Below are 19,355 nucleotides of genomic sequence, written 5' to 3' on the forward strand. Positions count from 1 at the left end.
TTAAATTTATTCTCATTTTATTAGTTTATATGTTACTATAAAGGGAATTGTTTTCTTAATTTCATTTTTGAATTATTCATTGCTTGTTTATAGAAATAGAAATAGGTAAGCTCATGTTATTTCAAACAGAATAATTTTATTTCTTTCTTTCCAATCTGGAAGACCTTTATTTCTTTTTCTTACCTAATTGTTCCAGCTAGAACTTTTATTATAATGTTGAATACCAGGCATCTTGTCTTGTTCCTAACCTTAGAGGGACAGCTTTTAGTTTTTTACCCTCAAGGGTGATGTTAGCTGTGAGTTTTTTGTGGGTACCCCTTATTAGTATGAGGAAGTCCCCTTCTCTTCGTAGTTTGTTGATTTTTTTTTTTTTTTTTTTTTTTTTTTTTTTTGTCATGTAGAGATGTTGAGTTTTGTGAAATGGTTTTCTGTTTCTAGTGAGATGATCATGTGTGGGTTTTTATCCCTTTGTTCTATTACTATAGAATAATACATGGTTAATTTTTCATTTGTTGAATCAACCTTACATGTCTAGGAAAAATTCAGTCTCAGTGTGTTCTTCTTTAGATATGCTGCTGAATTCAGTTTATTAATATTTAAAAAAAATAATTTTTAGTTGTCAGTAGATCTTTTATTTTATTTATATGTGGTAATAATTGAACCCAGTGCCTCACACATGCCAGGCAAGTGCTCTACCACTGAGCCACACCTCCAGTCCCTTGTTAGTATTTTGTTGAGAATTTTTACATCTGTATTCCTAAGAGTTGTTGTTCTTTAGTTATTTTTTTCTTTGATGTCTTTGTATTTTTTTTTTTTTTTTTTTTTTTTTTGTAGTGCTGGGGATCGAACCCAGGGCCTTGTGCTTGCAAGGCAAGCACTGTACCGACTGAGCTATCTCCCCAGCCCTGGGTTTTTAAGAAATAAATTATATTAATTGTACAAATTATTGGATTTCATTGTGACATTTCCATACATGCATATATTGTGCTATGATCATATACAACTTCCCTATTCCTTTTTCTTATTCTTCTCTCTACCTTTCCCTAATAGGTTGTCTACTTTCATTGTTATTTTACTTTTTTAGTTTCCACAAATGAGAGAAAACATGTGATTCTTACACCTTTGTGTGTCTGGCTAATTTTGCTTAACATGATAGCCTTCATTTCCATCCATTTTCCTACAAATGATGTGATTCCATTCTTCTTTATGGTTGAATAAAACTTCTTTGGTTGTGTGTGTGGGGGGATGTGTATGCACACATATTTTTTAATCCATCTGTTGACAGCATCTAGGCTGTTTCCTTATCTTGGATGCTGTGAATAGTGTTGCAATAAAAATTGTTTTGCAGGTATCTCTTTGTATGCTTACTTCATTTCCTTAGGGCATATACTCATAAATGATATGACTAGATTGTATGATGGATCTATTTTTAGAGGAAGCTTCATACTGTTATCCAAAGTGCCTTACTAGGGCTGGGGTTGTGGCTTAGTGGTGGAGTGCTTGCCTAGCATGTGGAGGCCCTGGGTTTGATCCTCAGTACCACATAAAAATAAATAAATAAAGGTTTCGTGTCCATCTACAACAACAACAACAACAAAATAAACAAAGTAACTTACTAATTTACATTTCTACTGGTAGTGTATAAAGGTTCTTTTTTCTCCACATCCTTACCAGCATTTGTTATTTTTTGTTTTCTGGATAGTGGCCATTCTGACTATGATGAGATGGAAACTCAATCAAGTTTTGATTTGCATTTCTCTCATAGCTAAAGATATTGAGTTTTTTTAAATATATTTACAGTTCATTTGTATTTCTTCTTTTAAGAAGTTTCAGTTCAGATCATTTGCCCATTTATTAATTTACTTTTTTGTTAAGTTTGAGTTCTTTTGTATTCTGGATATGAGTTCTTTGTCAGATGAATATCTGGAAAAGATTTTCTCTTCACCTAGTTGATTATATCCTTTGCTGTGCAGAAACTTTTTAATTTGATATAATCCAGTTAGTCAAATCTTGCTTTTATTTCCTGAGCTTTTAGAAGATATGTACAACTGCTATTTTGTTAATTTTTTCTTCGGGTTGTTTGGAGTGTAAGGACAGATGGGGGTGACCAGAAAGGAGTCAGGTGGCTGAACAAGGTTTTATTGGGGTTTGGCCCTCAGGCAAGATTCACCAGTCCTCCAGAGTGAAAGGCCAGGGTGGAGGGCTGGGCCTTCCAAGGGCTTTGTAGTCTGGAATTGGTGGGGGATGCAAGACACCACTAGGGTTTATCTGCCTGCGTCTGATTGGTTGTGCTTTGGCTTGCTCGAGCTGCTTGATGCCCCACCCCCATACAGCTGCTCAGACTGCCCTAACGTTGAGTAACCTATGTTTGTTTCTTTTTTCCTTATTCATCTTAGAGATTTGATGGCCTACTTTGTTAGTGTTTGATTCTTTCTTAATTCTCATTTGCATATCCACTTTTCTAGAGCAATTAATTTTTTCCTGTACTCTTGTGATTTTATTTATCTTGCTTCCCTTTGTATGTGTAGAATTTCTTTAAGTATCCTCTGTAATGCTGGTTTATTGGTCATGAATTCTTTTAGTTTATACTTATTTTGGAAGGGTTTTAGTCCTTAATTCTGAAGGATAATTTTGCTGGGGACAGTAATTTAGAATTACATCATTCTGTGCCCTCATGACCTTTAGAGTTAAATCTGTTATTGTAATGGGTTTGTTTTCAATGTATGATTTGGAGCTTCTCTCTTGAAGTTTCTAATAATCTATCTTTGTTCTGTACTTTGGGTGGTTTAACTATAATATGTCACGTAGAGGTCGGTTTGGGTTATATCTACTTCAGGTTATAAATGCATCCTGTACTCGAGTGTCCATATCTTTCCCTATATTTGGTGAAATTTCTGCCATTATTTCACTGAATGGGTTTTCAATGCCTTTAAATCTGAACCTCAACTCCCTCATCTATTCATACTATTCTTTAAGTTTGGTGGGGTTTTTGTTGTTGTTGTTGTTATTGTTTGTTTGCTACTGGGATTGAACTCAGGGGCACTCAACCTTTGAGCTACAGCCCCCAGCCCTTTTTATTTTTTATTGTGGAACAGGGTCTTATTAAGTTGCTGAGGCTACCCTCAAATTTGTGATTCTCCTGCCTCAGCCTCTCAAATCACTGTGATCATAGGCATGCTTCACTGTGCCCTGCATATGTTTGGTCTTTTAATGTCATTCCCATAAATATTAAATATTCTGATCATTTTTGTTTTTATTGCTTTCTGAATGTGATAATTCATCAGCCTTGTCTTCAAGCTGTGATAGTCTTTTTTCTGTCTGATCTAGTCAATTAGTGAGGCTTTCAACTGAGTTTTGTATTTGGCTTTTTGAACTTTTTATATACAAAATTTATGTTTGGTTATTTTTCAGACTCTTTATTGAATTGCTTTCATATGCTACGTTGTCTTTCTTAGTTCAGTCAGCTGTTTATTTGTATCCTCTGAAGTCATGGATCATTTTTAACATCATTTATTTTAATTCTTTGACATTTCATCCACTTCAATATCAAGAATCGTTTACTAGAATATTGTGAACTTTTGGAGAAGTCATGCTTCTTTGTTTTTTCACTTCTTCTATTCCCATGTTGATATCTGTGAGGGTCTTCTTCAAGAACAGTCTTCTCTTCATAATGTGTCCTGGGATATCAGAGTGTTGTGAAGTGTTGAGTTTAATTCCGACCAGACTTTATAGTATGTCAGTGATTAGTGGGGTTTGACACACGTAGTGTAAGAGCCTTGGGGTTTCACTTTTTCTATAGGCCTCAAAAAAACGGGGCTGCTCTGGAATATATTGGTTATGCATTCTGTGGTTACTCCTCCAGTTTTTAGCAACATGTGTTCTAGAACTTATTCTCTTTTTTTTGGATGCTGGGGATCGAACCCAGGGCCTTGTGCTTACAAGGCAAGCACTCTACCGACTGAGCTATCTCCCCGGCCCCACAACATGTGTTCTAAAAGGGTACGGGAGCAGCCTATGCTAAGGTCCTTGATAGGCGCAGTCTTCTACAATCTTTGCATTGTTTCTCCCTGTTGCTATGATGTTGAATTCCAAGAATGGGTCTTAAGGTTTCCCCTAGCCATGCCCACCTGGGGCCAGGTCATCAGCAGGGGCTTTTGCCTCTCTTATTTTTTCAGCTGAAGTATCCACCAGTGTTTGAGAGGAGCTGGGTTTGGAGTGGAGTAAAATGCAATTTCTCTTAGCTGGCCTGGATCTATCCAACATGCTCAGAGTGTCAGACTTGATCCTTGGCACCATGTAGAAAGAAGAAAACAACAATAACAACAACAAATAGGAGCAAAGCAAATATAGAAATAAAGTAAAAACCAAGTGAAGATTACCATATGCATATTGTAAACAACAGGAATCATGGAAGTAAAAATAATATACAATAAACTGAAAAGTTAAAAAGAGATAAATTAAGGCAGATAAAAGGGGAAAGTAAAAGAAAATTAGAAAATACAAATAAAACTAGGAGTAAAGTATAAAATGAAAGCAATAATTTAAGAAAGAAAGAAAACCAAAAAGAGAAGAAAAAAATTTTAGCCAGGCATGGTAACAAATGCCTATAATTCCAGTGACTGGGGAGACTGAGGCAGGAAGATGACAAGTTTGAAGCCAGCCTCAGCAACTTAACAAGGAGAAGGAGAGAGAAATGAAAAATATTTTTACACAGGCACATGAACCAAACAGTGAAAAAATGAAAGTGTTAGCCTAGCAAGGTGGTACTCCCAATAATTTCAAGTACTTGGGAAGCTGAGACAGGAGGATCACAAGTTTGAGGTCAGCCTTGATAACTTAGTGAGATTCTGTCTCAGAAGAAAATTAAAGGGACTGAGATGTAGCTCAGTGACAGAGCACTTCTGTAGCATGCATGAGGCTCTGGGTTCAATCCCAAGTATCAAAATTTCAAAAAACATTTGTGGAGGTCATCAATCATGCAGGCAAGAGTAATGGATGTTTGCTACCTATTCCAATCAGAACTCTTTTTTCTGATTCTTCTTAGGCTATGTGCCCCTTGGAAAGAGAAAAGGCTGAGGGCTATTCACCCCTTCCTTCTTACTTTTGCTTTGCTTTCCAGGTAACCAGCAGGAATGGTTTGGTACCTGAACCAGTTGAAAGAGTTTTCAGCTGTCCTGCTCACCAGTATAAGCTAGCTTGAAAGGCATTTTCTTCAGAGAGATTAGCTTATCATACTGCAAGGGTCAGGCAGCACATATGGGTCCCCAAAACCCTTTGTGAAACCCATTTGGAAGAAAATGTAACTATCTTCATTGGGCATAGGGGCATGGTGGGTTCTATGTAGTTCACTACCCATGACTCTGATCTTCCAAGATCTACCTTGCTGACATAATCATGCATACCATCTTGGTCCCCAGAACTTCCTCAATTGGCCATCCAAGCTGCTAGTCTTAAATGGGAAGTGTGTTCTCCTTTCTATGTCACTGATCTGTTTGCCATTGCAGAGTTTTCGGAGAGTTTATTTCAGTAGTATTCCCCTGAGGCCAGACTTGGTTTCAAGTTAAATTCCCACTGAGTGGTATATATACACAATGCTATATTACTCAGCCATAAAGAAGAATGAAAGTATGCATTTGCCAGTAATGGATGGAACTGGAGGCTATCATGCTAAGTGAAATAAGCCAAACCCCCAAATCCAAAGACCAAATGTTCTTTCTTTTTTTCTTTTTTTTAATTTATTTTTTTTATTATTGTACACAAATGGGATACATGTTGTTTCTCTATTTGTACATGGCGTAAAGGCATACCATTTGTGTAATCATAAATTTACATAGGGTAATGTTTGATTCATTCTATTATTTTTTCCCTTCCCCCCACCCCTCCCACCCCTCTTTTCCCTCTATACAGTCTTTCCTTCCTCCATTCTTGCCCCCCTCCCTAAACCTAACTCTAACCCTAACACTAACTCTTCCCACCCCCCATTATGTGTCCTCATCCACTTATTAGCGATATCATTCTTCCTTTGGTTTTTTGAGATTGGCTTACCTCACTTAGCATGATATTCTCCAGTTTCATCCATTTGCCTGCAAATGCCATAATTTTATTATTCTTTATGGCAGAGTAATATTCCATTGTATATATATACCACAGTTTCTTTATCCATTCATCAATTGAAGGACATCTAGGTTGGTTCCACAATCTGGCTATTGTGAACTGAGCAGCTATGAACATTGATGTGGCTGTATCTCTGTAATATGCTGATTTTAAATCCTTTGGGTATAGGCCAAGGAGTGGGATAGCTGGGTCAAATGGTGGTTCCATTCCAAGTTTTCTAAGGAGTCTCCATACTGCTTTCCAGAGTGGCTGCACTAATTTGCAGTCCCACCAGCAATGTATGAGTGTACCTTTCTCCCCACATCCTCGCCAACACCTGTTGTTGCTTGTATTCTTGATAATTGCCATTCTAATTGGGGTGAGATGGAATCTTAGGGTGGTTTTGATTTGCATTTCTCTTATTACTAGAGATGTTGAACATTTTTCCATATGTTTGTTGATTGGTTGTATATCTTCTGTGAAGTGTCTGTTCATTTCCTTAGCCCATTTGTCGATTGGATTACTTGCATTCTTGGTGTAGAGTTTTTTGAGTTCTTTATAGATTCTGGAGATTAGTGCTCTATCTGAAGTATGATTGGCAAAGATTTTCTCCCACTCTGTAGGCTCTTTCTTTGCATTGCTGATAGTTTCCTTTGCTGAGAGAAAGCTTTTTAGTTTGAATCTATCCCAGTTATTGATTCTTGCTTTTATTTCTTGTGCTATTGGAGTCCTGTTGAGGAAGTCTGGTCCTAAGCCGACATGTTGAAGCTCTGGACCTACTTTTTCTTCTATAAGATGCAAGGTCTCTGGTCTGATTCCGAGATCCTTAATCCATTTTGAGTTTAGTTTCGTGCATGGTGAGAGATATGGGTTTAGTTTCATTCTGTTGCATATGGATTTCCAATTCTCCCAGCACCATTTGTTGAAGAGGCTATCTTTTCTCCATTGCATATTTTTGGCCCCTTTGTCTAGTATGAGAAAATTGTATTTATTTGGGTTTGTGTCCATGTCCTCTATTCTGTACCATTGATCCACCTTTCTATTTTGGTACCAATACCATGCCGTTTTTGTTACTATTGCTTTGTAGTAGAGTTGAAGATCTGGTATTGCGATACCCCCTGCTTCACTCTTTCTGCCAAGGATTGCTTTAGCTATTCTAGGTTTTTTATTCTTCCAGATGAATTTCATAATTGCTTGCTCTATTTCTGTAAGGTACATCATTGGGATTTTAATTGGAATTGCATTGAATCTGAATAGCACTTTTGGTAGTATGGCCATTTTGACAATATTAATTCTTCCTATCCAAGAACATGGGAGATCTTTCCATCTTCTAAGGTTTTCTTTAATTTCTTTCTTTAGTGTTCTGTAGTTCTCATTGTAGAGGTCTTTCACCTCTTTTGTGAGATTGATTCCCAAGTACTTTATTTTTTTCGAAGCTATTGTGAATGGGGTAGTTTTCCTAATTTCTCTTTCTGAAGATTCATCGCTGATGTATAGAAATGCCTTAGATTTATGTGCATTGATCTTATATCCCGCTACTTTACTGAATTCACTTATGAGATCTAACAGTTTTCTGGTAGAATTTCCTGGTTCCTCTAAGTATACAATCATATCATCAGCAAATAGGGATAGTTTGAGTTCTTCTTTTCCTATTCGTATCCCTTTAATTTCTTTGGTCTGTCTAATTGCTCTGGCTAGAGTTTCAAGGACAATATTGAAAAGAAGTGGTGAAAGAGGGCATCCCTGCCTTGTTCCAGTTTTTAGAGGGAATGCTTTCAGTTTTTCACCATTTAGAATAATATTAGCCATGGGCTTAGCGTAGATGGCCTTTACAATGTTAAGGAATGTTCCTACTATCCCTATTTTTTCTAGTGTTTTGAGCATGAAGGGATGCTGTATTTTATCAAATGCTTTTTCTGCATCTATCGAAATAATCATGTGATTCTTGACTTTAAGTCTATTGATATGGTGAATGACATTTATTGATTTCCTGATGTTGAACCAACCTTGCATCCCTGGGATAAAACCCACTTGATCATGGTGCACTATCTTTTTAATATGTTTTTGTATGCGATTTGCTAAAATTTTGTTGAGAATTTTTGCGTCGATGTTCATTAAGGATATTGGTCTGAAATTTTCTTTCCTCGATGTGTCTCTGTCTGGTTTAGGTATCAGGGTGATATTGGCTTCATAGAATGAGTTTGGGAGGGTTCCCTCCTCTTCTATTTTATGGAATACTTTGAGAAGTATTGGAATGAGCTCTTCTTTAAAAGTTTTGTAGAACTCGGCTGAGAACCCATCTGGTCCTGGACTTTTCTTTGTTGGTAGGCTTTTGATGACTTCTTCTATTTCATTACTTGAAATTGGTCTATTTAAATTGTGTATGTCCTCCTCGTTCAGTTTAGGCAATTCATATGTCTCTAGAAACCTGTTGATGTCTTCGAAATTTTCTATTTTGTTGGAGTATAGATTTTCAAAATAGCTTCTAATTATGTTTTGTATTTCACTGGTGTCTGTTGTGATATTTCCTTGTTCATTCTGAATTTTAGTGATTTGGGTTTTCTCTCGTCTTCTCTTTGTTAGTGTGGCTAAAGGTTTATCAATTTTGTTTATTTTTTCGAAGAACCAAGTATTTATTTTGTCAATTTTTTGTATTGTTTCTTTTGTTTCAATTTCGTTGATTTCAGCTCTGAGTTTGACTATTTCCTGTCTTCTACTACTTTTGGTATTGGTCTGTTCTTCTTTTTCTAGGGCTTTGAGCTGTAGTGTTAGGTCGTTTATTTGTTGAGTTTTACTTCTTTTATTAAATGCGCTCCATGAAATAAATCTTCCTCTAAGTACTGCTTTCATAGTGTCCCAGAGATTTTGATATGATGTTTCTTTGTTCTCGTTTACCTCTAAGAATTTTTTAATTTCCTTCCTAATATCTTCTGGTATCCATTCATCATATAATAGCATATTGTTTAATCTCCAGGTGTTGGAGTAGTTTCTGTTTTTTACTCTTTCATTTATTTCTAACTTTAATCCATTATGATCTGATAGAATACAAGGTAGTGTCTCTATCTTCTTGTATTTGCTGACATTAGCTTTGTGGCATAATATATGGTCTATTTTAGAGAAGGATCCATGTGCTGCTGAGAAGAAAGTGTATTCGCTCTTGGTTGGATGGTATATTCTATAAATGTCTGTTAAGTCTAAATTATTGATTGTGTTATTGAGATCTATGGTTTCTTTGTTCAATTTTTGTTCGGAAGATCTGTCCAGTGGTGAGAGAGGCATGTTAAAATCACCTAGTATTATTGTGTTATGGCCTATTTGGTTTCTAAAATTGAGAAGGATTTGCTTAACATACATGGATGAGCCACTGTTTGGGACATAGATGCTTATGATTGTTATATCTTGCTGATTTATGCTTCCCTTAAGCAGTATGAAATGTCCTTCCTTATCCGTTCTGACTGACATTGGCTTGAAGTCCACATTATCTGAAATGAGGATGGATACTCCAGCTTTTTTGCTGAGTCCATGTGCATGGTATGTTTTTCCCCATCCTTTCACCTTTAGTCTATGGGTATCTCTTTCTATGAGGTGAGTCTCTTGCAGGCTACATATTGTTGGATCTTTCTTTTTAATCCAATCCGCCAGTCTATGTGTTTTGATTGATGAATTCAGGCCATTAACATTCAGGGTTATTATTGAGATATGATTTGTATTCCCGGTCATTTGGTTCATATTTAAAATTTTATTTATTTATTTATTTATTTATTTATTTATTTTTTGACACATCTTGGTTCTTCCTTTATTTGACAGTTCCTTTAGGATAATTCCTCCCTTTGCTGATTTGCTTCTTTGTTTTTTATTTCTTCCTCATGAAATATTTTGCCGAGAATGTTCTGTAATGCTGGCTTTCTTTTTGTAAATTCTTTTAGCTTTTGTTTATCATGGAAAGATTTTATTTCATCGTCAAATTTGAAGGTAAGCTTTGCTGGGTATAAGATTCTTGGTTGGCATCCCAAATGTTCTTTCTGATATGCAGATAGTAACAAATAGTTGATGGGGAGGGAGGAGTGAAAGTTCATTGGATTGGGTGGGGGCCGAGGGATGGGGGATGGGAATGGGAAAGATAGAATGAATCAGACATAACATTCCTGAATATATGACCAGTGTAACTCCACAACATGTACAACTGCAAGAATGGAGAGCTACACTCCATGTATGTATGATATGTCAAAATACATTCTACTGTCATGTATAACTTAAAAGAACAAAAAAAGCCTTTTGCTAAAAACAAAAAAAAAAAAGAATGAATTTTAATACTGAAGAAAAAAAGTTTAGCATTCTTTCTGACTTTGCCTTCCAAGATAAAACCACCAAATTGTTCTTCATCCCTTATTTCTCTGGCTGTTTCTTCTTCATTTTCCTCCTGACTTTAGGGTTCTTCTTGTTCTTTCCTACCCCAACAATTATGAATGTAATGTCAGAGATCTTATGCTAATAAAAATCAAATGCCCTACAAAAAAAAAAAAATGCTCACTGAGACAGTGTAGTAATGTTTGCAGCAGGTTCTAAGTAATAGGGAAAATTAGAACTTTTGCTTCCCAAAATAGTAAGCTAGTCTTCCTAAGATAAAAATCAACATTGTGGTTGTCAGATGCACAGAACTACTCCAGCCCCAGCCTGCTATGCAGATCTCAGATCAGCTGTTGCTCAGGGTTCACAGTACCCTTCTGATTGTGCCAATTTATGTGCCTGTGTATAGAGAGAGGGTCTCCCTTTTTTCTCCACTGTCTTCACCCTCTGCAAAATAATCAGTGTTGGGGCACTCTTTCTCATCCACTCTTCCACTATCCAGAGTATATGGACTTCTCCAAATCTCTGTTCACTATTGAACTTTAACTTTTTCCGAGTCACCCACCTGGAAGAGTAGTAGTTTTCTAGTTGTTTTGATTCCAACTTGTGGATAAGCAGTGAATCCACCATCTTGAAAACCCTCTTCTTAACTGTCTTTGGTATTAAGGTAATACTGGCCTAAAAGAATGAATGAGTTAGGAAGTATTCCCTCCACTTTGGTTTAAATGGACTTTGTTTTGGGTATTGAATCCAGGGCCTCACATGCTAAGAATACTCTACCACTGAACTACACCCCTACCCCCAAATGGACATTGTTTTAAGTACCCTTTAAGTACCCAAATGTGTGATAATTTATGCAACAGAAAATTAAAACAAGTGCTAAAGAAAAGCAACCAGAAATATTGTGCCCCTTGATGGAAGAACAAACCATTATCTGTGAAACAATCTTGGAAAAACCAAAACTCTGAATCTGATCAAGCCTTGAAGTCTAGATCTAAATACCAATTATCTTTGGAAACAAACCAATGTTTTAATTGCATTGCTGTAACTAATATATGATAAGAACAACTTATTGTATATTATCTTAGAGAAGTAAGAGTTTACTTTGGCTTACAATTTAAGAGGTTCAGTCCATGGTCAGCCAGTCCGTTGCTTTGGACCTGAGGTGGGGTAGAATATCATGGTAGAAGGATGGCAGAGGAAAAGCTGATCAGTTCATGACAGCCAGGAAACAGAGAATGAGGTGCTAAGGACAAAATATAAACCCCAATAACAAATATGGAAGCAGAGAAGGATGATTGTCTCTGTGTGAAACTATAGAAAAAACTTTCTAAGGAACAAAGATACTAAAGGCTGAATATTGCTATCATCTAATTAAAATAGAAGATATATTAACAGGTAAATAAAATTGGTATTGCTATGAGAGATAAAATTATTTCATGTGTAAGTAGAAATATTATTAGGATTTTCTTTTTTTTTTTAGGTGGTGATAGTGGACTGGATGGGTTAGGAGGACCAGGTGTGCAACTAGGAAGCCCAGACAAGAAAAAACGCAAGGCGAATACACAGGTAAATTGACATTTTCTTTAGTAATAGTTTTTCCTTGTTGGTATGATCAGGCTAATAAGGGAAATTCAAATTTGGTAATGGGTATTTTTTCCTATCTTTATTCAGAACCCAATAATGAATTCTGCAGTGATTGTTTTGTTTTTTATTCTGCAATCGGTGGCTGACTTTGATTGTAAATAGTGCAAGAAGTAAGTATAGGCAGACAAATTAAAATACTTATTCTTAAATCTAATTCAAAGATTTTTAAAAGGCATAAGTGCCTGCAGTTCTATTATAAGATTTAAAAATATGTAGAAACAAATTATAAGATTTAAAAATATGTAGGAACAAATTTAACCTGAGGTTATGTTCAGTTATTACAGTAATTCAGTGTTATGTGCATATCACAGAGCAATCATGATGGAGGCATCCTTTGTTATAACTTGTAGTTGTAATCAGTGATTATACATATAGGCTTTTATGGCTTTATTCTCTAGTTGGGAGCACTTTTTTTTTTTTTTTGTGGTGCTGGGGATTGAATCCAGGGCCTTGTACTTGTAAGGCAAGCACTCTACCAAATGAGCTATATCCCCAGCCCTTGAAGCATTCTTGATAATAAAGACTACAAATAAGTATTATATCTGTACAAATAATTTTGCCTTTCCATTTTGGCCACTATCTGTTAAACTTTGCAATGTGATTAAATCTGGCAGTTTATTTTTCCAGTGTGAAGCCTAGAGCTTAGTGTTTTGGCATTACTTTAATTGTATCTGCCTGAAGTTAAACTAAGAGGGAAAAAAAATAGATCTTGTTTATTGTTATTTAATTTTATGATTTTGGGGGGAATCTAAATGGTACTTTGGGTTAGAATACTTTAGTGTTTCAAGTGAAAGAGTTTACAGGAAAACATAGTAAACGAAAATTATGATAATGAAACTTCTTTTGAAGGTAAAATACATGAGGGATTTGAAATAACAATGGATTTGTGCTAAGAAGAGCATACCTTATTTCCTTTCCTGAATGAAACATGCATATTTTTATCATTAAGTATAATTAAATATTAACAGTAATTATAATGGAAAGGTCAAGTGAAGAAATTAAATTTTTATAACAGGGTAAGAGATAGTTGACCAAAACTAAATTCATAGATGTTAAGATAACAGGACCATTGTAATGACTTCTTTAGTTAAGAACATGTATTTTACTTTACATTTTCTTTTCAGGGACCTTCTTTTCCTCCATTATCTGAGTATGCTCCACCACCAAATCCAAACTCTGACCATCTAGTGGCTGCTAATCCATTTGATGACAACTATAATACTATATCCTATAAACCACTACCTTCATCAAATCCATATATTGGCCCTGGTTATCCTGGCTTTGGAGGCTATAGCACATTCAGAATGCCACCTCACGTTCCCCCAAGAATGTCTTCGCCATATTGTGGTCCTTACTCACTCAGGAATCAGCCACACCCATTTCCTCAGAATCCTTTGGGCATGGGTTTTAATCGACCTCATGCTTTTAACTTTGGGCCACATGATAATTCAAGTTTTGGAAATCCATCTTATAATAATGTACTAAACCAGAATATTAACATGCCTAATCAACATTTTAGACAAAATCCTGCTGAAAACTTCAGTCAGATTCCTCCACAGAATACCAGCCAAGTATCTAATCCTGATTTGGCATCTAATTTTGTCCCTGGAAATAATTCAAGTTTTACTTCTCCATTAGAATCTAATCATTCTTTTATTCCACCTCCAAACACTTTTGGTCAAGCAAAAGCACCACCTCCAAAACAAGACTTTAGTCAAGGAGCAACCAAAAACACTAATCAAAATTCATCTGCTCATCCACCTCACTTAAATATGGAGGATACAGTGAATCAGAGCAATATTGAATTAAAAAATGTTAATCGAAACAGTGCAGTAAATCAAGAGAACAGTCGTTCAAGTAGCACTGAAGCTACAAACAACAGCCATGCAAATGGGACACAGAACAAGCCACGACAACCTAGAGGTGCAACAGATGCCTGCACCGCTGAAAAAAGCAATAAATCCTCTCTCCACCCAAGCCGTCATGGCCATTCGTCTTCCGACCCAGTGTATCCTTGTGGAATTTGTACAAATGAAGTGAATGATGATCAGGATGCCATCTTGTGTGAGGCCTCTTGTCAGAAATGGTTTCATCGGATCTGTACTGGAATGACTGAAACAGCTTATGGCCTCCTAACAGCAGAAGCATCAGCAGTATGGGGCTGTGATACCTGTATGGCTGATAAAGATGTCCAGTTAATGCGCACTAGAGAGACTTTTGGTCCACCTGCAGTGGGCAGTGATGCTTAATCACAGGCATTAACTAAAGTGGAGTTTTTCCTCTGTGTATTACAGAGGTTCGGTGACACAGGATTTTAATGTTTTACATTATTTTTTTTAAATGCACACAAAAAACATTATTTACCTTTTAGTTTTTATTAATATTTCACTTCATTACTAGTATAACTTTGTATTGTCATTGTTTTCTCTCTTAAATGAGAATAATGTATGTGGGGTTCTTTAGAAACAAATGTTAGTAGTTATTTATCATAAACATAAAAGCCTCTTGAAGCTTCAAAATAATATAACAAATGTAGGCAAGTTTTAACTTTTAAAAGTTAGAAGCATTGAAAATGTGTATTTCAGTGCTGACTTTGGCTGTTAAACATTTAGTTAAAAAGTTTTTGGAGGATCCATTTAAAATGTTCCCAAACATAATATGTGTAGGTATAACATGGGGGAAAGCATACATTTTAATGGATTTTTTTTTAAATAAGAAGAGTATGACACCAGATTCCTCCTCCTCTAGGGTCTTTGAAATTAGTGAATTTCATACTTTAAAATTAGACTTTCCAGTATATCTGTACAGATATGACACAGAGAGATTTTAGCATATAGATTCTCAGCATTTGCTTATTAACTTGTGGATTGTATCACATGAAATTGCTAATATTAGATCAATTGAAAATTGACTGCACTTAATAAAGTTGACTTAAAGTGTGTTTCCAGTTGTACTATTTAGAATTACGATAGTATTTTGGTCTTATTTTTCTTTGAATATTGAGTTGTTTTGTTATTGTTGTCCAGAGAAATAAATAATAGTGTCCTCTGAAGAATTGTGAACACTTTCTTTTATATGACTTTAAACTGGGACATAGTGCAAATAGGAAGGTATAAACACCAGTTTTGACTTTAGTGGACTCTGCTGGCAAAAGAAATAACTACTCAATGGTGATTTGAAAAATCTTGTTATGGGGATCTGAATTTCCAAAACGTACCTCAGGGAAGATCAAAATCCATTTAAACAAAGACCAATTAAGAACCTAGGTGAAAGCTAACTTGTAAACAACCAGTAATTTGAGGCCTTGCTGTAGGCTAAGGAGTTTTTGCTGTGACTGGGAAATGTGTAAAAATGGATCTGAGAGTATACTCTAGAGAGAGAGAGAAAGAACAGGTATGCTCACTAAGATTCAAAACAAAGAAAAAAAAAAAAAAGCAAAACATGTTGAGAGCAGATCATAACTGGTGACCAAAAAAAAAACCAGAAAACAAAAAAACAACCCAAATAAATTAGACAATATAGTATGACAATTGATAATAATTTATACAATGATTGAATATTGATGAAACTCCCTATATAATAATGCACCACAATTATCATTGCAATCAAAAAAGTTTGGAAGACGATGGTGATCTGTGAAGGAGATAATTACTACATTTTGAACCTGGGGAAACAGTGATAGCAGTAGCATGTTGTCAAGAAATCTGAATTCTTTATGAAAATTTTGTTTGTTAACCAACATCCTTGGTTAACAAACATGAACCCTCATTTTTACATGACAGTACTTTACATGTCGCAAGTCACTAAAGCAAAGTCAATTGATTTGGGCTGTGAAATTTTGTCATATCAATCATAGTCCCTGGACTTTTTTTGTGTGTGTGTGGTGCTGGGGATTGAACCCAGGGCCTTGTGCTTACGAGGCAAGCATGCTACCAACTGAGCTATATCCCCAGCCCTAGTCCCTGGACCTTTAATGAACTACCATCTTTTTGATCATTTGGGGCTTTTTCTAAGAAACAACATATTCCCCAACTGAGAATCAGTAACTGGAGTATTTGAACAATTTATATATTCTAAGAAAAGGATGAATTATATAAAAATGGAGAAAACTGCTAATGCTTCTGATACATATTTTGATGGAGAAAAACTTACTTTAAAAATAGTGTTCTAATTTTGACCTACAAAACAGCAATTTCATATGGTACAAGGTAATAGATGGCTTGTTCCTTTTACCCTCAACTAGTTAGAGGTGAGTACAAAATATTTTCAATAGTTGTATTATGTATATCTTCACAATTTTAGGAAATGAAATGATATAAAATCTAATACTATGTGTTCTTTTTTGTGAAAACTTTACCAGTTGAAGCAGGTCAAAATGCATTGTTTTGGGCTGACTTTGGCATTTGATTATGTTCAGTACATACTTGAAGATCCCATTTTGCTGACTTTGTAGTTTTGTTAGAGATATATAATTTTCTAAATGTTGAAGGACCTAGTTTTGTTTTTTCTGAAATATTCTTGAGTAACAATTTTTAAGAAATGATACAGTGCATGCTATATCACTACTCTTTAGCATCAGATCATGACTTTTTTGACTGAATAGAACTAGTTAGATATTGTTAGTGGAAACTTCCAATGCCCTCAGGAGTTAACACTTGATGTGGTAGGGTACTTGATTTATGCTCATTGCTAAAATTGTATGCAGTTTCTTAAAACCTTCATTGCTTACAGTTTACGTAGTTACCTATTTTTGTGAAAATGAAATAACCTCTGCCAAGCTAATCTAAAGATATTTATGAGGTGTTTCTTTCACTTTCTATCTCCAAGTGGTTTTTTAAAAATCGTCTAAACAAACCAATTTTTATTCAAGTATTTAGGTTTTCAAAATACCTTACTTAAGTAAGAATCTAATGGTTCTAAAGGAAAAACCCATGACAGATTCTGGCACAAATCAGCCAAACTGTAGTCATTGCTGACAAACATTTTCATGTGTTTGAATTAATTTTCTTACTAATTCTACATTTGTCTCTACAAAACTCTTAAGTCAAAAATCATATAGATGCTAGATACTGAGGGGTAGGAAAAATGATGAATTCTGAGAATGACCCGAAAATTTGTCCAACTTATGACAAAGAAGACTTAAACAAATTGATAGTTTTCTTAGGAAAAGTGATGAGCCGTTCTCAACTTTAAAAATATGCAGTGATAGATACAGGTGGTGGAATTGTACCTTTTGGGGTATTATCCCTTTCCTTCACCTCATCTCACATGCACATGTATATATACAAGGACATACAACCAAGTAGGAAATTAGAGTTTCTCCTACATTCTCAAGTGTTGCTGAAGTTTAAACTGGCTAAAAATATTTAGCATCTAGGCTCCCTCACTAAGGTCAGGTTACTGATGAAAAGTTGTCAAGCATCAGTTCCTTTCTTAGGACTTGTTTTACTCATTAATGATTCCTGGTCCACATGCTTCTAGATATTACTGGACACACTAATACTGAAACAGCTTAGTCTATAATAGAAAATTAATTGTTCTTCAGATAGAGTGCTTAGAATTAGATTTGTGATCAGTGATTTCCTTTTGAGTAAAATGCTTTAGAATACTAATATTATGATTCTTATTACCCAAGCTAGGAAGTTATAAACATGAAATGGAAGATTTTCTTGTACTAGTGCTTAGTCTTCATAGATAAGCACAATATAAATAAATCCAGTTTTTTTGGTAGCCTTCTATCCAGACTCTCAATTTTGCTTAGTGGCAGGAAAAAACTCTAGTATGGATCACCATGAAATCTGCTGACTTTAATCATCCACATAAAATAAGTACCAAGAGTCTTCATATAACATGCTTTCAAACTTTTGTGTCTTGAACAAATTAGAATGCTAGTATTTATTATCCAACATACTAACTGTATTTAATAGTAAGAAAATACATAAGCAGTGATTTTTTAAAAGGGAGTTATAAAGTATTTTGGATTTCTTTTGCAATGTACAGAGGTTTCATATGCATGAGCATTTGTGCTATTTTAGACTTTTTTTTTTTAATTAAAAGAAGTTGAAGAGCATCCAGGCTCCCAAAGTTCATTTGTAAATAGTGGCTTGGAACTCTATATAAAATGATTATATTCCTAGGGAAGCTCATAAAGACTTATTTAAACCATAATGTAGTTAACTGCTGTTATCATACCAGGCTCTCTGTTTTCTTAAGGAAACCAGTCATGTAAGAGAAAGAAGCAGAGGTCTCTCCTTTTTTCTGATGTGCTGAGGAAGGTTAAATTCTGTCCTGTGGGTTGTTTCCCAGTGGCTCTTTTACCATCTTAAACTCTCTGGTGTAGCACTGCATAAACAGGCTTGTCTTTCCCCCTCCTGGATGCTCTGTCTCTCAAATTTTCCTGTCCTTCCTCTAATCAGAAATTGTTTGGTGGTATCTGTTGGCTAGATTTAAGAGAAAAGCATTTTCTGCTGAGATATGAGTGAAGATAATGGAGAAAGTGACTTTTTTAAAAAACAAATCTTTGGGATGGGGAGGTAGTTCAGTCGGTAGAGTGCTTGCTTTGCAAGCACAAGGCCCTGGGTTCGATCCCCAGCACCTCAAAAAAAAAAAAAATCTTCAAAATAATCTTTAATATTATCAGTATGACCATATTTTAGGCATCAAGGAAAAGTTAACAGTTAAATTAAAATTTAATTTTAGCAAATTAACCTGTATTGTCTTAAGAGTATTTCTAATTTCCTTTAGATTGTTTGGCCTTTTTACAACTTCCTGTCCTCTAATTCTGAACTCATTTTCAAATTTGAGTAACTTTCTTTTTTTCATTTATCCAGAAGAGCAGTATAAAAGTCACAACTGCATTTTCCAACTCTTGGTAGAGTGAGGTTTGGAGGCATCCCTGAAGTGAGGAAACTAGGGATAACACTAACATCTTCCAAGACAAGTGATCAAGGGGAAATGAAGGGAAGAAAATGACCATGTGTGTGCCAGGCATTAACACATCAGAAATTGCCTGTGCTTATTAAAAACTTTAATTGAAATCCAATGGATAAGCTTCATCTTTGTGGTGTTTTATCAATAATACATCCATTTGCAATTATATTAAAACTTACTCAAAATATTGGTATCTTTCCTATTCTGTAGATATGTAGATGATGTTGCTTGTTAGTTAAAATGTTATCTTTTATAAAAGAAAGTCCTGCTTCTTACCATGATGTATGTGACTTAAATGATTGTTTCATATTAAAACTATTTCTTCCTTATGTACTGTT

The 19,355-nt window shown here is 35.2% G+C and overlaps 2 protein-coding genes across 2 annotated transcripts in view; both read left to right on the forward strand.

The window, feature by feature from the left end:
• Pygo1 (pygopus family PHD finger 1) overlaps window positions 1-18,742 on the forward strand; it is a 39,814-nt gene extending 21,072 nt beyond the window's left edge. The window contains exons 2-3 of the mRNA XM_047538996.1: window positions 11,924-12,009; window positions 13,212-18,742. Coding sequence (XP_047394952.1) covers window positions 11,924-12,009; window positions 13,212-14,336 — 1,211 coding nt within the window. The 3' untranslated portion in view covers window positions 14,337-18,742. The remainder of the gene's footprint in view (window positions 1-11,923; window positions 12,010-13,211) is intronic.
• Dnaaf4 (dynein axonemal assembly factor 4) overlaps window positions 1-19,355 on the forward strand; it is a 128,812-nt gene that overhangs the window by 21,082 nt on the left and 88,375 nt on the right. The window contains exon 3 of the mRNA XM_047538995.1: window positions 11,924-12,009. The gene's annotated coding sequence lies outside the window, so the exon portion shown is untranslated. The remainder of the gene's footprint in view (window positions 1-11,923; window positions 12,010-19,355) is intronic.

This window comes from Sciurus carolinensis, chromosome 2 (assembly GCF_902686445.1).
Source record: "Sciurus carolinensis chromosome 2, mSciCar1.2, whole genome shotgun sequence".
NCBI lineage: Eukaryota > Metazoa > Chordata > Mammalia > Rodentia > Sciuridae > Sciurus > Sciurus carolinensis.